We start from the raw sequence: 21682 nt of genomic DNA on the forward strand, positions 1-21682 counted from the left end.
CAAAGATGATGAGGAAGGTAGGAAACGGATGGAGGATCCTGGTTCATCTGCAGGACATGTTGGACGTGTCTCCAGAGGGATTTCTGAGCTCCTGCAGAGAAACTGGGTGAACATGGAGCAGTTCTGGGTGCGTCCAGCAGGTGGCAGCAATACCCTGCTGCTGCTGCTGCTGCTTATGTCTGCCCCGTTGGGACAACCGTACGGCCGATCGACAGAAAATAAAGATGTTTGTTAAAACATGTTTTCTTTTTCTCGTCAAAGTTTTCATAAAAAAATTCAGAACAAAACAGAAATGAAACAAGAAATTTATTGGATTTTATATGCAGTTTACCATCTGAGCAGCCAGACCCCCACCTACCTGCAGGAAACGGTAGGGCTAAGCCCCGCCCACTGACACAAGGACAGCTAGACTGAACAAAAAAGTTGTTTATTGATCAATTATAGATTTAATACTGAACATTTCTTCCATCAGCTAATATGTGTGATGAAACATCTGGCACATAAAGGTGATCTGAGACCAGGTTCTGGCCCAGGATCAGTTTCCGGTCCTGAGACCAGGTTCTGGTCGAGGACTCTGTTGGTCCAGTGAACGATAATAAAGATGGTTGCACAAGACGAAGACACGTTTACGGTCAAACAGCAGAGATCAGGTAAGTATTCTGTTGGCGATTCGGACGCGAAGCTGCTCGTTTCCTCCTCGTTGCGGATCACGTGATGACCGGCCGTCACCACGGCAACTACACCCGGATGTTCCAGACCGGAAGTCATGTGAAAATGTTTTGTCGTATTTTAGTCCTTTGTTGCATCTTTTTAATCAGAAGGATAAAAACGGTGCTCTGATGTCATGTTAAGCCGCAGTGCATTGTGGCCTATATTGACCCGTGGAGAGACCCACGGTAATCGCTACGAACACGCAGAGTGGGTAAACGTGTTTTTGGCCGCCACGGCGGAGATTCAGACGCAGCCTGGATTGTTTTCACGGCGACTCCGGGACTGAAGTTAGCTTCCGATTCGCAGTACGTATAAAGGGCAATTCCACTGAATTTTTCGGAAACACCGCCACATTAGACCAGGTCCTGACAAAAACTACAACACTTAGACTCTTCAAATCTGGACTGGAATGTTCTAAATAATATGCAGATTTATTTCTGATTTGTGAAACATTTCTTTTTTTCATTCATTTTGTGACAAGCGAAATTATGGAATTTTTTCATATTGTACAAACTTGAACCCATTTGATATTTTGTTTTGCAGATTATCATCTTGTATCCAATTACAGTTTTGTAATACAAGACAAAGTCATACTTTTCCTTTCTCATTTTTAAACAACAAAATTAAATGTAAATGTTTGCATTATGTGAATCTTGAAGCATGCTTGTAATATTTCCCCATTAGCCAGCATGTCATTTTTTATACAATAAGTAGTCTTTTTAATTCCACTGTGTAACACACAGTAGCTGTGTGAGGCAACTGATGTTATCACTCTCTTGAAGACACCAGTCTTTCTTGTAGTTAAATGTGTTTTAAAGTTATGACAAAATTATGAGTCAAATGTCATTCTTACTTGTTTGCCCCAGTATATCTGGAACCTAACATATTAAAACATCTCTTTTATTTATCTTTGAGCTGCAGTTGGTGAGCCTATATGCTACTGGTTTATTAAATTTAAACTTAGATTTACACCTTTTCATTCCTGCTAAAATCCCCCATTCTGACGTGACTTGAACTCCACCTGTAACGGGTCATATCCGTCAGTCACTGTGGCCTTCACAACGCAAACAACGGAGTCCTGGTTGAAGCTTAGTGGAGATTGTTTTGCAAGGTTAAAGTTTAATGAACCAAACACAAATCAGAATACTGTGTGTTACACAGTGGAATTAAAAAGACTACTTATTGTATAAAAAATGACATGCTGGCTAATGGGGAAATATTACAAGCATGCTCAAGATTCACATAATGCAAACATTTACATTTAATTTTGTTGTTTAAAAATGAGAAAGGAAAAGTATGACTTTGTCTTGTATTACAAAACTGTAATTGGATACAAGATGATAATCTGCAAAACAAAATATCAAATGGGTTCAAGTTTGTACAATATGAAAAAATTCCATAATTTCGCTTGTCACAAAATGAATGAAAAAAGAAATGTTTCACAAATCAGAAACTATGTCTTAATAAATCTGCATATTATTTAGAACATTCCAGTCCAGATTTGAAGAGTCTAAGTGTTGTAGTTTTTTGTCAGGACCTGGTCTAATGTGGTCCAGATGCCAAAAATGTCATTAAATGAGTCTTATTTGCATTTTCACAAATAGAATAAAGGTTTCACAAATCAGACACTATGTTTTATTGAATCTGCATAGTATGTGGAATATTTTAGCCCAGGTTTGAAGAGTCTAAGTGTAGTTTTTTGTCAGGACCTGGTCTAATGTGGTGGTGTTTCCGAAAAATTCAGTGGAATTGCCCTTTATACGTACTGCGAATCGGAAGCTAACTTCAGTCTCGTGACTCCGGGGCGGTTTGTGTTGCTTTGGTTTGGACATCCGGGGCCAGGACGTCTCATCCGAGTCCAGTGAAGGACAAAGTTTAAACATTAAGTGATGGAATGATTATCATAAAAAAAAAAAAAAAAAAAAAAGAAGAAGAGCAGCAGCTGCTCTGATTGGCTGAAAGCAAAGCTGTGGTTCCGACGCCGACTGGCTGGTCTGGGATCACGCTGTCCCTGCAGGGTTTGGTCCAGGAGACGGGTTTGGCGGGTTCAGCTTCATGGTGGTGAAAAAGTCCACCAGCTGAGTCGGGACTTCAGCCAGAACCGTCTTTGCCAGAGCCTCACGTGGAGCCTGGAGGAGGACAAGACTGGTCTTAACCAGAGAGGAAGTCCATCTTTATGGGACATTTACTGCTGAAGGAGGGACAAGAAGGAGGAGGAGGACATGCAGACGAGGACACTTCCATCAAGTTTTCTTCAACCATTTCATTTGCAGTTCTACTTCTATCATGAATCAGCGATACCTGGTCCTGGATCTGGTCTTATAGGACCTCTAAGACCAGATCTAGTCAGCAGCTCCAGCTAATGAACTCCATCTGGTCTAAGTGGATCCTACACTGCCCCCTACTGGTTATCATGATCCTGCAGCTGGCGAAGGAGGACGTGAACACGTGCAACCAGTCTTTATTTAAATGCACTGAGGAACTGAAGCAGTTAGCTAGAAGAAGTTAGCATAGCAAGGAAAAGAAGCTAAGATGTTGATCGGACTGGTTAAGTTCATGACTGACGGATCAGAACATCTCACTCTGTAAACCTTCATGTCTGCATGCTAAAGTGCAAATAAAGTTTATCAGAGCCCCGTCATGTGACCATGAAGCCATTCTGTTAGCAGCAGGAGAAAAAGGCCTGAAAGTTGGGTTTGTGGTTCTGGGGGTACCCTAGGAGGGACTGGGGTCTCTGGGAGGTTTCAGTTTGAATAAACTGAAGAAGGATGCCACTTGCTGAGGTAACTCGGCCAAAACGCTTTGGGCCAGTGCCTGGCTGGGCGCCTGGAGACACAGAATGGATAAACAAGGAATTACATGGTCAGTAATCTGGGATTACTAGTCTGAATCTGACAACCTGACACAACTTAATTGGGCGTCTAATCTTAGATTAGGAAAATAATAATCGGCAATATTACTACCCGATTTACTAATCTGAGGTTATAGAGTTAGAGATTACTAGTCTGAGGTTAATGAGACTCCTCTGGGGTGTCTAATCTGAGATTACCAATCTGAATCTGACATTACTAATCTGGACTAATCAGAAAAATAATCAGATTTTACTAATATGCGATTACTAATCGGATGTTCCTAATTTTAGTTTAGTAATCCAAAATGACTAATCTTGATGTCATTAATCTGAGGCCTCTAATCCAGGGTCACTAATTAAAGGATACCAATTTCAGGTCACTGATCTGGGCTCTGCAATCTGGGATTAGTAAATTAGCATCAGAAGAAGTTGCTCTGCCATGTTTCAGACATTAAGAATAAAATGAGTCCGGCCAGCTGATCATCTGAAGTTCTGACATTCCCAATCCCATGGAGCCAGGATGGATGCAAACTTCCCAAATTCTAACGCGTCTAGGTACAGATCCAATCCACGGATTAATCACGAAAATCACAAAATAACAGGAAGTTTAAAACTGCTGCTCCACATCTTACACGCCTCCTCCAGAACCAATCAGATTTCTCTAATCCTGGTCCTCAAGGGCCTCAATCCTGCGGCTTTTCCATGAATTCCTGCTCCAACACGCCTGACTCAAACTAATCAGCCATTGTCCAGAAAGCCAGGTGTGTTGGAGCAGGGATACATGGAAAACCTGCAGGACAGCCGCCGTTAAGGACCGACTTTGGACACCTCTGCTCTGATCTCTTAACCAATCAGGATTCCTAAATGTTCATCATAAACCCAGAAGCTGCATAAAACCTGGGACAAATATTTTCTCCAACTGAGTCCAGTATGGATCCAAACCAGTCCATCTGATTGGTTCCTGTTGTCCCCTTCCTGTCTTCATTTGTCCGTTAAACACAGAGACACGCCGACTCACATTCTGAAACTGTCTGAAAGGGACAAACTGAACGATGTCTCTCATGGCGGCCTCGCCGGACAGAGAGCGCAGCCGTCCATCGTCTCCATCCAGGAACTCCATGGCGCTAAAGTCAGCCGCGCCCACTCCGACGATGATGATGGACATGGGCAGGCGGGACGCGTTGACGATGGCGGAGCGCGTCTGGTCCATGTCGGTGATGACGCCGTCGGTGATGATCAGCAGGACGAAGTATTGCTGCAGGAGGACAGAGACATCAGACGTTTCGGCAGGACAAAGACAACAGCAGGAGGAACGGGACAGGTGGACAGAGAGGCATTCGTCCTCCTTCCTGTATACTAACAGAAGCGGCGGTCTGCTGGACGGCCTCCTTAGCAAAGCATGCTACATGGTTGATGATGGGGGAGAAGTTGGTGGGACCATAAAGTTTAACCTGAGGCAGACACATCCTGTAGGCCTCCACCACACCTTCAACACCTACACACACAGAGCAGGAGTCACACAGGTGAAACAGGAAGTAAAGGTACGTCCACTAAGCTATGATCTGCTAACACACCTGCACAGAATGGATTGGATGGGTTGAAGTTGAGAGGGAACTCATGAGAAACCTGGAGGACAATGAGACATCACGTTTACCTCACAGAAATGTTTCTGCAAGTCCAAGACGAAAACGTCGACGTTACCTGCCATGATGGAGGAATCTGTGCCCCGAAACCGAACGCAGGAAACATCTTGTCACTGCACAGAGGATACAAACAGGTTCAACGTAGAAAACCGACAGCACCACATGCTAACTGAGCTAACAGCGCTAAACAAACAAAGAGAACTAACCGAGCTAAAACGCCAAACCAAGAGAGCTAACTGACCTACGAGGCTAACATGGCTAATGGAGACCAGAGAGCTAGCAGAAATAAGTTAACAGCTAACAGCTAAATGACGTTATAGAGCTAACGGAACTAAACTTCCATAGATCACCGAACGAGTAAGCTGACCACGCCAACGTTCCTGATAGTAGAAGAGGTGGACATCGGATATCTGCTGGAGGTTTAAAGACTGATAGACATATAACAGAATACTGGACCACATTCCCACCTGTCGTAGTCCTGGATGACATTCCCGACAGACCAGATAGCCGTTAGGTACTCGTTGATGCCATGAGGGCTGATATAATGGAGGGACTGAGGAGACCGGGGGTCCCCGTTGGATCCCGTAAAGTCAATGGCCACCTGATGGACAAACATCAGATTAATATAGGGAAACTGGATTCTGGAAGACCGGGAGAGACGACGGAGAGACCGGGAGAGACGACGGAGAGACCGGGAGAGACGACGGAGAGACCGGGAGAGACGACGGAGAGACAACGGAGAGACGACGGAGAGACGACGGAGAGACGACGGAGAGACGACGGAGAGACCGGGAGAGACGACGGAGAGACCGGGAGAGACGACGGAGAGACCGGGAGAGACGACGGAGAGACCGGGAGAGACGACGGAGAGACCGGGAGAGACGACGGAGAGACGACGGAGAGACCGGGAGAGACGACGGAGAGACGACGGAGAGACCGGGAGAGACGACGGAGAGACCGGGAGAGACGACGGAGAGACGACGGAGAGACCGGGAGAGACGACGGAGAGACGACGGAGAGACGACGGGAGAGACGACGGAGAGACGACGGAGAGACCGGGAGAGACGACGGAGAGACGACGGAGAGACGACGGAGAGACGACGGAGAGACCGGGAGAGACGACGGAGAGACCGGGAGAGACGACGGAGAGACGACGGAGAGACGACGGGAGAGACGACGGAGAGACCGGGAGAGACGACGGAGAGACCGGGAGAGACGACGGAGAGACGACGGAGAGACCGGGAGAGACGACGGAGAGACCGGGAGAGACGACGGAGAGACGACGGAGAGACCGGGAGAGACGACGGAGAGACGACGGAGAGACGACGGAGAGACCGGGAGAGACGACGGAGAGACGACGGAGAGACGACGGAGAGACCGGGAGAGACGACGGAGAGACCGGGAGAGACGACGGAGAGACGACGGAGAGACGACGGAGAGACGACGGAGAGACCGGGAGAGACGACGGAGAGACGACGGAGAGACGACGGAGAGACGACGGAGAGACCGGGAGAGACGACGGAGAGACGACGGAGAGACGACGGAGAGACCGGGAGAGACGACGGAGAGACGACGGAGAGACGACGGAGAGACCGGGAGAGACGACGGAGAGACGACGGAGAGACGACGGAGAGACGACGGAGAGACCGGGAGAGACGACGGAGAGACCGGGAGAGACGACGGAGAGACGACGGAGAGACGACGGAGAGACCGGGAGAGACGACGGAGAGACCGGGAGAGACGACGGAGAGACGACGGAGAGACGACGGAGAGACGACGGAGAGACCGGGAGAGACGACGGAGAGACCGGGAGAGACGACGGAGAGACGACGGAGAGACGACGGAGAGACGATGGAGAGACCGGGAGAGACGACGGAGAGACCGGGAGAGACCGGGAGAGACGACGGAGAGACGACGGAGAGACGACGGAGAGACGACGGAGAGACGACGGAGAGACCGGGAGAGACGACGGAGAGACGACGGAGAGACGACGGAGAGACGACGGAGAGACGACGGAGAGACGACGGAGAGACGACGGAGAGACGACGGAGAGACCGGGAGAGACGACGGAGAGACGACGGAGAGACGACGGAGAGACGACGGAGAGACGACGGAGAGACGACGGAGAGACGACGGAGAGACGACGGAGAGACGACGGAGAGACCGGGAGAGACGACGGAGAGACGACGGAGAGACGACGGAGAGACGACGGAGAGACGACGGAGAGACGACGGAGAGACCGGGAGAGACGACGGAGAGACGACGGAGAGACCGGGAGAGACGACGGAGAGACGACGGAGAGACGACGGAGAGACGACGGAGAGACCGGGAGAGACGACGGAGAGACCGGGAGAGACGACGGAGAGACGACGGAGAGACGACGGAGAGACCGGGAGAGACGACGGAGAGACCGGGAGAGACGACGGAGAGACCGGGAGAGACGACGGAGAGACGACGGAGAGACGACGGAGAGACCGGGAGAGACGACGGAGAGACCGGGAGAGACGACGGAGAGACGACGGAGAGACGACGGAGAGACCGGGAGAGACGACGGAGAGACGACGGAGAGACGACGGAGAGACGACGGAGAGACCGGGAGAGACGACGGAGAGACCGGGAGAGACGACGGAGAGACGACGGAGAGACGACGGAGAGACCGGGAGAGACGACGGAGAGACCGGGAGAGACGACGGAGAGACGACGGAGAGACGACGGAGAGACGACGGAGAGACGATGGAGAGACGATGGAGAGACGATGGAGAGACGACGGAGAGACCGGGAGAGACGACGGAGAGACGACGGAGAGACGACGGAGAGACCGGGAGAGACGACGGAGAGACCGGGAGAGACGACGGAGAGACCGGGAGAGACCGGGAGAGACGACGGAGAGACGACGGAGAGACGACGGAGAGACGACGGAGAGACGACGGAGAGACGATGGAGAGACGACGGAGAGACCGGGAGAGACGACGGAGAGACGACGGAGAGACCGGGAGAGACGACGGAGAGACCGGGAGAGACGACGGAGAGACGACGGAGAGACGACGGAGAGACCGGGAGAGACGACGGAGAGACGACGGAGAGACGACGGAGAGACGACGGAGAGACGACGGAGAGACCGGGAGAGACGACGGAGAGACCGGGAGAGACGATGGAGAGACGACGGAGAGACGACGGAGAGACGACGGAGAGACGACGGAGAGACCGGGAGAGACGACGGAGAGACGACGGAGAGACCGGGAGAGACGACGGAGAGACCGGGAGAGACGACGGAGAGACGACGGAGAGACGACGGAGAGACGACGGAGAGACGACGGAGAGACCGGGAGAGACGACGGAGAGACGACGGAGAGACGACGGAGAGACGACGGAGAGACGACGGAGAGACCGGGAGAGACGACGGAGAGACGACGGAGAGACCGGGAGAGACGACGGAGAGACGACGGAGAGACGACGGAGAGACCGGGAGAGACGACGGAGAGACCGGGAGAGACGACGGAGAGACCGGGAGAGACGACGGAGAGACGACGGAGAGACGACGGAGAGACGATGGAGAGACGACGGAGAGACGACGGAGAGACCGGGAGAGACGACGGAGAGACCGGGAGAGACGACGGAGAGACCGGGAGAGACGATGGAGAGACGACGGAGAGACGACGGAGAGACCGGGAGAGACGACGGAGAGACCGGGAGAGACGACGGAGAGACCGGGAGAGACGACGGAGAGACGACGGAGAGACGACGGAGAGACCGGGAGAGACGACGGAGAGACCGGGAGAGACGACGGAGAGACGACGGAGAGACGACGGAGAGACGACGGAGAGACGACGGAGAGACGACGGAGAGACGATGGAGAGACGACGGAGAGACGACGGAGAGACCGGGAGAGACGACGGAGAGACCGGGAGAGACGACGGAGAGACCGGGAGAGACGATGGAGAGACGACGGAGAGACGACGGAGAGACCGGGAGAGACGACGGAGAGACCGGGAGAGACGACGGAGAGACGACGGAGAGACGACGGAGAGACGACGGAGAGACGACGGAGAGACGACGGAGAGACGACGGAGAGACGACGGAGAGACGATGGAGAGACTGGGAGAGACGACGGAGAGACCGGGAGCTAACTTATATGGGCCAAATGTGGATGATTCCTCCTTCTTTCATTCCTTTTAGAAATCTGTCTCAGAACACTCAGACAGCACACTTATCATAGGAGATTTTGGTCTTGGTCTTTGCGATATATGGCGGTCTTTTCATCCTAATATCAAGGAATACACTTGTTTTTCCTCAGTTCACCACTCATATTCTAGGCTAGATTATTTCCTGGTTAGCAGCTTGTTGGTGTGTATGATTTCAGAAACCCAGATCCACCCCGTTACAGTCCGCGATCATGCACCAGTTTCCTTCACTGTAAGAAATACGAGAATCACACCACCTGCTAAAAGCTGGAGATTCAATACAGCACTGCTTAAAGACCCCGACTTTATCCGCTATTTCACAAAAGAATGGGCTGTTTACCTAGAAAATAATGATAAACCAGGAGTTTCAGCATGTGTTCTGTGGGAAGCAGGTAAGGCGGTAATGAGAGGAAAAATGATCTCTTTTGCATCATATAAAAAAAAAAGGATAACTCAAAAATATCAGAACTAGAATTAAGAATGAAATCATTAGAGGATGCCTACAGTGCTTTACCAAATGAACAAACGTTGAATCAAATAAGGAAGGCGAAACTTGAATTAAACAAAATAATCAACGAAAGAACGGAGTTTCTGGTGCAAAGGTTACGCTTGGAGAGGTTTGAACACAGCAACAAATCTGGAAAACTTTTAGCCAGTCAACTAAAAACAAAGAAAGAGCAACTATTTCATCTGTTAAAGATCCAGCAGGTAATATCTTACATGACCCTGACACAATAACATTATAATATATTATAATTATTATAAATAACATTTTTAGAGACTTCTATAAAAATCTGTATACATCCCGATTAGATCCATCAGATAATGACATAAATCAGTTTCTTAATAATATAGACCTCCCAGGACTACAGCAGGAAGACGTTACAGCCTTAGATTCCCCCCTTACAGCAGAGGAGCTACATGAAGCCCTCAAACATATGCCATGTAAAAAAGCCCCAGGACCGGATGGCTTCCCAGCAGAGTTCTATCAGGTATTCTGGACAACACTGGCCCCTACGTTTTTCTAAATGGTGACACAAATAAAGGAAAATGGCTACTTACCCCAAAACATGAGTTCTGCCAGCATAATTGTACTGTTAAAACCAGGCAAAGACTCCACACTTCCATCTAGCTACAGACCCATCTCACTGATAAATGCAGACCTTAAAATAATCTGCAAAGCTTTAGCTGCAAGGTTAGAGAAAGTAACTCCACTCATTATACACCCTGATCAGACAGGCTTTATAAAAGGCAGATATTCCTCTGTTAACATGCGCAGGCTAATCAATATAATAGATTACTCTACCATCAATAACCTGGAAACAACTATAGTTTCTCTGGATGCAGAGAAGGCTTTTGATAGAGTGAATTGGAAATTCTTACTAGCTACTTTAAGTAGATTTGGCTTTGGACCTTCCTTTCTTGACTGGATCAAAATCTTCTACAGCTCCCCTAATGCGAGAGTCAGGACGAACGATCAAACCTCTCCAAGTTTTAATCTTCAAAGGTTGTCCACTCTCTCCCTCACTTTTTGCTGTATTTATTGAACCACTAGCTGCTGCAATTCGACAGAATCAAATTATAAAGGGCATCCAGTCCAAAAATATAATTCATAAAATAAGCCTTTATGCCGATGATATTTTACTATTCCTCCAAAACTCACAAACATCATTATCTGAAACAATCTCACTAATTAATAAATTCTCATCACTATCTGACTACTCTATTAATTGGTCTAAGAGCACAGTCCTACCAATTAACTGTAGGTTTAGAAATCCATCCAACATTAATTTACAATCAGGTAACATTAGATACTTAGGCATAAATATTCCCCCCAGGCTCTCAGAACTGATAAAATGTAATTACACTAACCTTCTTAAGACAATAGAAGATGATCTCACTCGCTGGAAGTCACTCCCCATTTCACTTCTGGGGAGAGTTGCTACGATAAAAATGATGGTTCTACCCAAAATCAACTACCTGTTCTCCATGATTCCTATGAAACCTCCCTCCACCTGGTTCAAATCACTAGAATCATACACTTCCCAATTTCTCTGGAAGAATAAACCACCCCGGATTAGTTTAAAAACCTTACAAAAACCTAAAGATCAGGGAGGCTTAGACTTGCCTAACTTTCAACATTATTTCTTAGCCAATAGGCTGCAATATATCTTAAAATGGCTTAAACTGAGTCCATTAGATGAACCATGGAAAGACTTAGAACAAACATTCTGTGACAATGTGGAAATCTCTAATCTTCCATTCTTCAGCTTCAGTGTAAAAAAGTTAAAGTGCTTCAAAAGCGTCAACATCAGCACCTCTCTGACAGCTTGGTGGGAATTTCTTAAAGGAAACAATTCATCAATAATCCCATGTAAACTCACACCTATCTGGAACAACCCTGACATTCTTCTAAACAAAAATATGATCAACTTTAAACAATGGATTAATAAAGGAATTAATTATTTAGAGCACATTATCCATAACAGAAGAATTTTATCTTTTGACACTCTATCATCACAATATGGAATTAATAGCAGCAGATTTCTAGAATATCAGCAACTCAAATCCATTATACTTAGGAAATTCCCCCCTCATCAAATAGACTTGGAACTTCCTCCCACAGTAGCAGAATTTATGGAACTTCATAGCCCAAAGTTACTTTCAAAAATATACAGGTCGATGTCAAAAATAGATGATTGAAATTCCTTGCCAACTTCCAAATGGGAGGCAGACCTATCTATCAGTCTCAGTCAACCTTCTTGGCTGCAAATATGTCTAAATGCTTTTAATATGACAGACAGTTCAAATCTACAACTCATCCAGTACAAAATCCTTCATAGAACACATTACACAGGACAAAGAATGTTCAAGATGGGTCTAAATCACTCAGAGATCTGCACACAGTGCACATGTAACGCAGTAGATAATTATTTACATGCTCTATGGCTCTGTGCACCTGTTCAAAATGTCTGGAATAAGGTTTGTGGGGAATTATCAACATGGTTCAGATGCAACATTCCTGCATGCCCCAAGCTTTGCTTACTGGGAGACCTTAGTGACATCAACATGGACCCCAACAACACACACACTATCCTTGTGGCCCGATGTGTAGAAAAAAAACTGTCCTGTTAAACTGGAAGTCCAAAAGAAGTCTAAGTATTAATCACTACAAAAATCTCCTGGTGGAACACAGAAGTCTCCAGATCACATCTGCTTCCATCAAAAATGAATCGGCCGATGCTCGCTCTCCCTGGACCCTGCTGATTAATCACATCACGTAGTGGGACTGGGGGCTGGGACCTTGGCGGCCCTGGGGGTTGGGTTGGGGGGGCTTGGGGTCCTTGGGGCGGGGCGGCTCTCGGGCCGGGGGTCTGGGCGGGTCATTGCTTTGGGCGCTGCTCGCCTGGCCGGCTTGGAGCTCTGGTGGCCCAGAGGCTGGGGTCGCTTGGGGGCGGGCCGGGGGGCAGCCGGGGGCTGGCCTGGGCCGGGTGGCCGGGTTGCTGTCGTGCAGGCTGCGTGGGGGGCCGGGGCCCCCAGGTTTTGGGGCTGTCTCCTTCCGGGATGGGGGGGCCTGGCCTGGACCTGGGGGGCCTTGGTCGCCTGGGGCATGCCCTCGGGGTCGCGCTGCTATGGTACCTGGCGGGTTCCCTGGGGATTGTGATGTGTCCGTAGAGGGATGGGGTTTGGTGCGGGTTGGTGGAGGGAGAGGGGTGGTGGGGGGGTGAGGGGGGTTGGGAATGGGTGAGGTAGGAATAGGGTCCATGGCGGAGGGGATCCTCCCTCTGGTTCTGTCTCCTCCCGTCGGCGGCAGTCTTGGCGTTGCTGGTGGCGCCGGGCCCCGGACCTGGATGGATGTCTGGGTGGGAACCGGGGACTCTCCGGCCCCTGGAGTGCTGGGCCGCCGGGGATGGGGGGACAACCGGGCCTACTGCGGCCAGCTGAGGAGTTGGTCGCCCAGGGGAGGAGTCCTTCTCCCCTGGTTGTGCCCCTCCCCATGCCCCCCTCCTCGTCCGCCACCCGACATCATACATACAGCATATAGGGCACGGTGGGGGGGTGAAGTCGGTGGTCCCGGGAACCCTAGGGGGCATTTTCCGATGGACCCCGGCGACCACCTGCCCCACTAAATTTTAATGGCAACATAGACACCAATATACATTTAGGGTTTGGAGGGGACAGGCGCCTTGGCCATGGGGGGGGGGACAGGAGCTACAGCGGTGGCCCCTCCCATCCCCTCCCATTGGGGTCTTTCTCCCCCCGATTTTACTCACAACTTAGACACTATTACATTTACACAAGCAGCACACACACTTAACACACACACACTCACATAAACAAGGGAATGCTGGGGAGGGGGGGTCTGGCTGTCGGGCAGCAGCTGGTCCCACCCCCCCAACGGCCACCCCTTTTTTTACTGCACTACAACCACGACCCACCCATACACACACCACAGAGGTGGGCGGATGGGGGGGGGCAGGGGTCTTCCTATGTCCCCTCCTCATGGGGGGCACTCGGGGTACGGGGGGCGGGCCTGGTGCTGGCCTGGGGGTTGGGGACGGGGCGCTGCGGGGGGCCCTCTGTCCTGGGCGATGCCTGGGCCGCGTGGGGGGGGGGGGCGGCAGGGTCTCTGGTTGGCTGCATGGGGGGGGGGGGGGGGGGGGGGGGGGGGGTGTGAATGTGGGGAGTTCAGGTCTGGGACCTGCAGTCCTCTGGCTCCGGCTGTCGCTGGGGGGGGGGGGGGGGATTGGGAGGGAGGGAGGGTTTAATGGGAAGGAGGGGGGGGAGGGGTTGTTGGGGGGAGGGTCTACGGACGTGTCCTTGTCCTTGGGGATCCCGCCCCTGGTACCGTGGTGGCGCCGGCCCGCGATGGTTTTGCTCTGGGTGGGCGGGGCCCGCTGGGTCTTGGCCGGGGCTCTGCCGGGGGGAACGGGTGGTCCTGGGGCCTGTGGGCTGCCGGCTCTCGGTGCGGCCCGCCGGGCCGGCGTGCCGTCGCCCGCCGGGCCGGCGTGCCGTCGCCCTGTGCTACCCGGTGCCCCTGCCTCGTGGCGCCGGGTGGCGCCTGCCTGGAGGCTTCCACTGCTCTGGGCTTCGGGGGACGGAGGCTCTCTCTGCTTCGCCTGCCCGGGCTCTGTGCGCGGTGGGCTTGCCGGGCCCTGGGGGCCTTGGCTTCCTCCCCTACACCTCGGGTCGTGGTCGTGCTCCCCTACAAGCACTCAGCTGATCTTTGATTGCATGATCACAGGTTGAACACTCACACGTGCACGCCCACATGCGCTCATCTTCCCATCTGCTTCCTACTAAATGTTGCTGATGACTCTCTGTAGGTATGTTTAATAACGGTTGGTATTGTAATTATTTTATTCATTCATTTACTTTAATTTTATTTTTCATTTTTTTGTCTGTTTTTGAATATTGTCACTATCCTACTGATGTCTTGTTGTATTTTTTTCAGTACTTTATATTGTTTTGCAAATACTGTAACTTTAGCAGCTTAGACACGCCTTTCTTTTCTCTCTCTCTTTTTCCTCCTTTCATTTCCTCTTTTCTTTCCTCTTTCCCTGCCAGGTCCAGCTCGGCCGTATCAAGACTGGTGATGATTGCATTCAGATTATCAAGGGCAGCTATATACATGAGATGTCTCCCTTAACAGAGCAAATCTATCTGGCAAAAATACGGCACGCAGATTGTTGTTCTGTATCCTGAGATGCTGGACAGCTACGCAGTTTTATAAACGAGCGCCTGGAGAGGAGCTGGAACTCACCGTGAAGTTGATCTGACAGCCTCCCATGACGTAGTCCAGGAAGGTGTACTCCTTCACCACCTGTAAGACAAACCAGCTGGTTAAACACCAGCATACACAAAGGTCCTGGTCCTAGGCACAGGACCGGGACCAGGATCAGGACAATGATCCAGGATCGGAACCTGACCTGGCACGTTTTGAAGGACACAACTCCAGAGTTCTTGTATCCTTTCTTCTTCTGCTTCTTTTTATTGTTGATGCATTCAAACTCCGCCTGCAGAGACAGGGAGGTGTCAGAACAGGTGCAGATCAATAATCACCTACAGAACCCGGGCCCCCGGGGTCACACACACACAGAACCCGGGCCCCCGGGGTCACACACACACAGAACCCGGGCCCCCGGGGTCACACACACAGAAACCGGGCCCCCAGGGTCATTCATACAGAACCCGGGCCCCCGGGGTCACACACACAGAACCCGGGCCCCCGGGGTCACACATACAGAACCCGGGCCCCCGGGGTCACACACACAGAAACCGGGCCCCCGGGGTCATTCATACAGAACCATGTTGAGGACAGAGACCAGAGGACTCTTATCAGAACTTGTACCGGAGACGTCCGCGATGCTTCTTCCAGACGTTTCATGGTGGTCTCAAATGACCCGATAAGGTCATGTGACCCGTCATCGTCATAGTCGTAGCATTCCACCTGGAGAGAAGAAGAACGCAGTCAGAATGAAGGGACCTGCTGATGGTCAACCACACTGAGACACTCCAAACTTATGTCGTCATGACGACGTGGAGGACAGTGCCTAAACACACCAACATCCATCGGTCCATCATGACGAAGGTCAGACTGTCTCCAGGTGAGACTGACATGCAGAGGTGGAAGTGTATCCGGAGGACACCATGAGGACAGAAGACAGATCAGTCTCTGGCAGTGATGGAAGATGGAAGACACGCCAGACGGAAAGTGTGGCAACTTACTTGTCCTGTATTGTGGAAAACTGCTACGTTCCCGACATGTTTGCTTCGGAGGTTAAAGAAACATCATGGTGTTTATAAGTGGGTATGTGGCAGGAGAAACGAGACATTCCTGGTGTCCTCAGAGGGACAAGGTGGAAATGAGCGACAGGGTGGTTTACCTTGATGGATTTCTCCATGTCCCCTCCACACAGAGACTGCAGTGGGATCCGAAAAGGTTTCCACGTCGGATTCAGGTTGTTCTTCACAACCTGGAGACAGGAACGGTTACACAGATGCTCTGAACACTGTCCAACATGTTGCTAAGCAACATCTGCACGACGGACTACTTTCTGGGTAGAAGCTGCGACAAGGTGATAAAAGTGAAACCTGGTGGTGAGTTTTGGACTGATGGGATCAGTAAGCCCATTCTCAGAGCCGTCACCTCATCGTGGTGGAGGGGTTTGTGCGTCCTGAAGATCCTAGCAGCTATGTTGTCGGGGGCTTTATGCCCCTGGTAGGGTCACCCATGGCAAACAGGTGTCTAGGGGAGGGACCAGACCAAGTGCGGCTCAGCGACCCACCATAATGATGACGACCATTGGAAGAAATGTTCCCTTGCCCGGACGCGGGTCACCGGTACCCCCCTCTGGAGCCAGGCCTGGGGGTGGGGTACAAGAGCGAGCGTCTGGTGGCCGGGCTAAGTGGCATGCCTTTGCTCGTGGGGCCCGGTCGGGCTCAGCCCGAAAGGGTTACATGGGCCCCACCTCCCGTGGGCTCACCATCTGCGGGAGGAGCCGTAGGGGTCGGGTGCAATGTGAGCTGGGCGGCAGCAAGGGGCGGGGACCCTGGCGGTCCGATCCCCGGCTGCAGAAGCTGGCTCTAGGGACGTGGAACGTCACCTCTCTGGTGGGGAAGGAGCCTGAGCTTGTGCGCGAGGTTGAGCGGTTCCGACTAGATATAGTCGGACTCACCTCGACGCATGGCTTGGGCTCTGGAACCAGAACCCTCGAGAGGGGCTGGACCTTCTTCCACTCTGGAGTTGCTCATGGTGAGAGGCGCCGAGCAGGTGTGGGCATTCTCATCAGCCCCCAGCTTGGTGCCTGCACGTTGGGGTTTACCCCGGTGGATGAAAGGGTAGTTTCCCTCCGCAGTTCAGAGTACCCACCCTTTCTGGGGTCCTTGGAGGGAGTGCTGGAGGGTGCTCCTTCTGGGGACTCCATTGTTCTGCTGGGGGACTTCAATGCTCACGTGGGCAATGACAGTGAGACCTGGAGGGGAGTGATTGGGAGGCATGCCCCCCCCCCCCCCCCCCCTCTGAACCCAAATGGTGTTTTGTTATTGGACTTCTGTGCTCGTCATGGATTGTCTATAACGAACACCATGTTCCAACATAAGAGTGTCCATATGTACACCTGGCATCAGGATTCCCTGGGCCGCAGTTCGATGATCGACTTTGTAGTCGTATCGTCGGACCTGCGGCCACATGCCTTGGACACTCGGGTGAAGAGGGGGGCGGAGCTTCAACTGATCACCACCTGGTGGTGAGATGGCTCAGATGGTGGGGGAGGAAGCCGGTCAGATCTGGCAGACCCAAACGTGTTGTGAGGGTCTGCTGGGAACGTCTGGCTGAGTCCCCTGTCAGAGCGAGCTTCAACTCCCACCTTCAGCAGAGCTTCGAACATGTCCCGGGTGAGGCGGGGGACATTGAGTCCGAATGGGCTGTGTTCCGTGCCTCTATTGTTGAGGCGGCCGGCCGGAGCTGTGGCTGTAAGGTCATTGGTGCCTGTCGTGGTGGTAATCCCAGGACTCGTTGGTGGACACCAGCAGTGAGGGATGCCGTCAAGCTGAAGAAGGAGTCCTATCGGGCCTTCTTGGCCTGTGGGACTCTGGAGGCAGCTGATGGGTACCGGCAGGCTAAGCGGCATGCGGCTTCGGCTGTCGCCAAGGCAAAAACTTGGGCGTGGTCGAGTACTCACCGATTCTGTTCATAACTTAAGCTCAAGCTCTCGTTTGAGCGATTCGCTGCCGAGTGTGAAGCGGCTGGGATGAGAATCAGCGCCTCCAAATCTGAGACCATGGTCCTCAGCCGGAATAGGGTGGATTGCCCTCTCCGGGTCGGGAGTCAGGTCCTGCCTCAAGTGGAGGAGTTTAAATATCTCGGGGTCTTGTTCACGAGTGAGGGAAGGATGGAGCGCGAGATGGACAGACGGATCGGTGCGGCGTCTGCAGTAATGCGGACTCTGCGCCGGTCTGTCGTGGTGAAGAAGGAGCTGAGCCAGAAGGCGAAGCTCTCGATTTACCAGTCGATCTACGTTCCTACCCTCACCTATGGTCATGAGCTGTGGGTCGTGACCGAAAGAAGGAGATCTCGTATACAGGCGGCTGAAATGAGTTTCCTCCGCAGGGTGGCCGGGCTCTCCCTTAGAGATAGGGTGAGGAGCTCAGTCATCCGGGAGGAGATCAGAGTAGAGCCGCTGCTCCTCCGCATCGAGAGGAACCAGTTGAGGTGGCTCGGGCATCTGGTCAGGATGCCTCCTGGACCTCCCTGGTGAGGTGTTCCAGGCACGTCCCTCTGGGAGGAGACCCCGGGGAAGACCCAGGACACGCTGGAGGGATTATATCTCTCGGCTGGCCTGGGAACGCCTCGGGATCCCCCCGCAGAGTTGGCAAATGTGGCTGGGGAGAGGGAAGTCTGGGCTTAGGCTGCTGCCCCCGCGACCCCGGATAAGTGACGGTGGGCGGGCGGATGGATGGATGGACCAGTAAGCAGAGAACTGAACCATTAGACAGGCCTCAGTGGGTAATGTCAGCAGATTTACTTCTAATACTTTATGTTTATTAAAAAGACAGGTATTTACAGAGCTGTAAGAAGATCTGCCTCCTTCCTGATTCCTTATTCAAGGATGGTAATACAAGCAGAAAGAATCCAAACTGCAGCTTTTAATGCTGAGTTTTTTCATGAAGGAAAAAGCCTGTAAGCTTTTATGATGGAGGATCAACTCTGTCATAAATAAAAATAAATGTAATTTTTACATGTTTGATTAGTTTACCCTTTTATTCATCTATTTTTTTTTTTTTACCAACTTTATTCTTATTCTTACATTTAGATTTATTTACAGGTAATTATTTTTACACTTTTTATTTCTACATTTATGTGTTTCTCCTTTGTTATCTCTTTGTTATCTCCTTTGTTATCTATTTTCCACAACGATTAACACACAGACCCCCACCCCACGTCTGTGGGTGTATTCTTATGACGTGGCTGTTTGTTGCCGTGACATGCGGCTACATCGTTCAGAATGTTTTAGAACACACACTGCCAGGCAGCTGCGTTAGAGATTCAGCTCGCAGCGGGCGGTTTTCACAGCCACCCTGTCAGCGTTGGCGTCTGCGGCCAGAGTGGCCTCACGCCGGCTGCTGCCTTCACATCAACAGGTTAACTGGGTCACCTCGGTCCGGTGAGCGAGCTGCCAGCTTCCACTTTCTGTCAGTTTGTAGAATTCCAGATATGGATCAGATTTCCCAAAGAAATCCTGCAGAGAACAGAAACCAGAATAAAACAACAAACAGATTTTATTGTAAATAAAAACAACTCAGATTTCAGACAGAATCACCTTGTTGTCCAATTTTCTGGCTTCCACCTCAAAGTTCACCACCCTGTTGTCCTTTATCTCCTCTGCACTGATCTGCAACACAAACAAGGATAAAGAATAAAAGAGAAAGAAAGAGAGAATAAAGAAAAAAAACACAGAAGAGACACAAATATTCCTTTTCTGTTGGATGGACTGGTTGCCAATCCAAACCATAGACCGAATATGAAAGATGGTCGGAGCCTCCGGTAGTAAAAAGTGAAGCTAAAACCTGCAGTTCCCCCTTCATCCACTAGGGGCTGCAAAACAGAGCAAATCCCCATAGACTCCCATGTTAAAAAGACCAACTTCACAGCAGAAATAAACTTGTTTACGGCAGAAATAAACTTGTTTACGGCAGAAATAAACATGTTTACAAAACCATTATAGGTTCAATGCAGCGGTTCTCATCCTTTTTGCAACACAGTACTTCTTGTAAAATATTTTTTCAGCCAAGTACCTCCAAACCACTGCAAAGTGTGTTTGGTTAAGAAAAACAAGAAATCCAGCATATATATCCAATCCAATCCAGTTTATTTATAAAGCACCGTTAAAAACAACAAAGTTGACCAAAGTGCTGTACAGAAGAAACAATAAAACATACATATTTACATCATAATGGGGCATCAGCACATTGTTAATAGTAAAACAACCCTTTAAATTAGTCAAACGCCAAAGAGAAAAAATGAGTCTTCAGACAAGACTTAAAAACAAGAAGCGATTCAGCCTGTCTAATGTACAGGGGCAGCTTATTCCACAACTTGGGACCAATAACAGAAAAAGCTCGGTCACCTCTCAGTTTACGCTTCGTCTTAGGAACCACAAGCAGAAGTTGATCTGTGGACCTCAGAGAGCGTGTAGGGGAATACCTCACCAGCAGGTCTGACAGGTAGCGAGGGGCCAGACCGTTCAGGCATTTAAAAACAAATAAAAGAATCTTAAAATCAATTCTGTAACGGACAGGGAGCCAGTGAAGGGAAGACAAAACTGGTGAAACATGGTCAGACTTTCGAGATCCAGTTAAAAGACGCGCTGCAGCGTTCTGCACCAGCTGCAGCCGTGCGAGAGAGGACTGACTGATCCCACAGTACAGGGCGTTACAATAGTCAAGCCGTGTGGTTACAAAAGCATGGATCAACATTTCAAAATCATGTCTTGAGAGTGAGGACCTTATTTTTGCAAGCTGTCTCAGGTGGAAAAAACTTGCTTTCACCACAGCACTAATTTGTTTGTCTAATTTAAGTTCCTGATCCATTTTCACACCAAGATTGCAGACAGTAGGCTTAACAAACTGTGACAAGGATCCAAGGTTAACTGAGACAGCAGACATCTGTTTAACAGGTCTGGTTTACCTTCACGACAAAGATGGCGGCGGCAGGAACCGCCCAATGAGCTCTTCCGAAACCTACAGGTGACGTCACAGAGGCCCCGCCCACCTTTTATATCGAGCCTGTGGTACAGACTACAGTTTCCAGATGGATCCGTCTTGTTTTACGGTCAGATGTTTATTAATGAAGCGTGTGGATGAAAACATGTGAAAAGATCAAAGTAACATGTTGTGGTCTTCATGAGAGAACCGCGAGTTAACCCTTTAACCTTCACACTCACAGAAGGACCAGAGAAAATGTTTCTCTGCGCTTTTCTGTTGGTTTTGGACGAGAATTAACAGAATTTTAGCAAACAGCTGTGATGTTAAAAAGAAGTTAACAAAAATGGTGAAACAGGGGTGTCATAACCAACCAGCTGGTTATGATGCTAGGCAGGTTTATTTCCATATTTTTTAAAGAAATTCATCAAAGTCGCTGCAGATTTACCTTTATCAGATGGTTGAGCGGGACCACAAAGGGTTAAATGACTAAAAATCTCTGATTGGGGGGCTCTCGCGATGCCACGGAGCAAGATGGACGCGGGAAGCGAGTGCTCCCAAAGTCAGGTTGCTAAATGCCCCTAGAATTCAGC

At 50.4% G+C, this 21682-nt stretch overlaps 2 protein-coding genes across 7 annotated transcripts in view; one reads left to right on the plus strand and one right to left on the minus strand.

Moving 5' to 3' along the window:
- Positions 1–241, plus strand: part of idi1 (isopentenyl-diphosphate delta isomerase 1) — a 14142-nt gene extending 13901 nt beyond the window's left edge. For both annotated transcript variants that reach the window (XM_079260213.1, XM_079260212.1), the window contains one exon: positions 1–241. This exon is cut by the window's left edge and continues 636 nt beyond it. The gene's annotated coding sequence lies outside the window, so the exon portion shown is untranslated.
- An 81-nt stretch (positions 242–322) lies between these two features.
- The window catches only part of LOC306770785 (copine-3-like), a 40341-nt gene continuing 18981 nt past the window's right edge, over positions 323–21682 (minus strand). The window contains exons 5-19 of one of the 5 annotated variants that reach the window (XM_079259729.1): positions 19709–19780; positions 19544–19627; positions 16274–16363; positions 16116–16158; positions 15951–16000; positions 15739–15837; positions 15317–15403; positions 15151–15210; positions 5673–5806; positions 5264–5318; positions 5137–5188; positions 4924–5057; positions 4581–4817; positions 3426–3537; positions 2751–2840 (exon numbers count right to left, since the gene is read on the minus strand). In XM_079259729.1, coding sequence (XP_079115855.1) covers positions 3427–3537; positions 4581–4817; positions 4924–5057; positions 5137–5188; positions 5264–5318; positions 5673–5806; positions 15151–15210; positions 15317–15403; positions 15739–15837; positions 15951–16000; positions 16116–16158; positions 16274–16363; positions 19544–19627; positions 19709–19780 — 1308 coding nt within the window. In that variant the 3' untranslated portion in view covers positions 2751–2840; position 3426. The other 4 variants (XM_079259728.1, XM_079259730.1, XM_079259731.1 and 1 more) reach the window with 4 other exon arrangements.

The sequence above is a fragment of the Telmatherina bonti genome, assembly GCF_933228915.1.
Source record: "Telmatherina bonti genome assembly, chromosome: 20".
In the NCBI taxonomy this organism is placed as follows: domain Eukaryota; kingdom Metazoa; phylum Chordata; class Actinopteri; order Atheriniformes; family Telmatherinidae; genus Telmatherina; species Telmatherina bonti.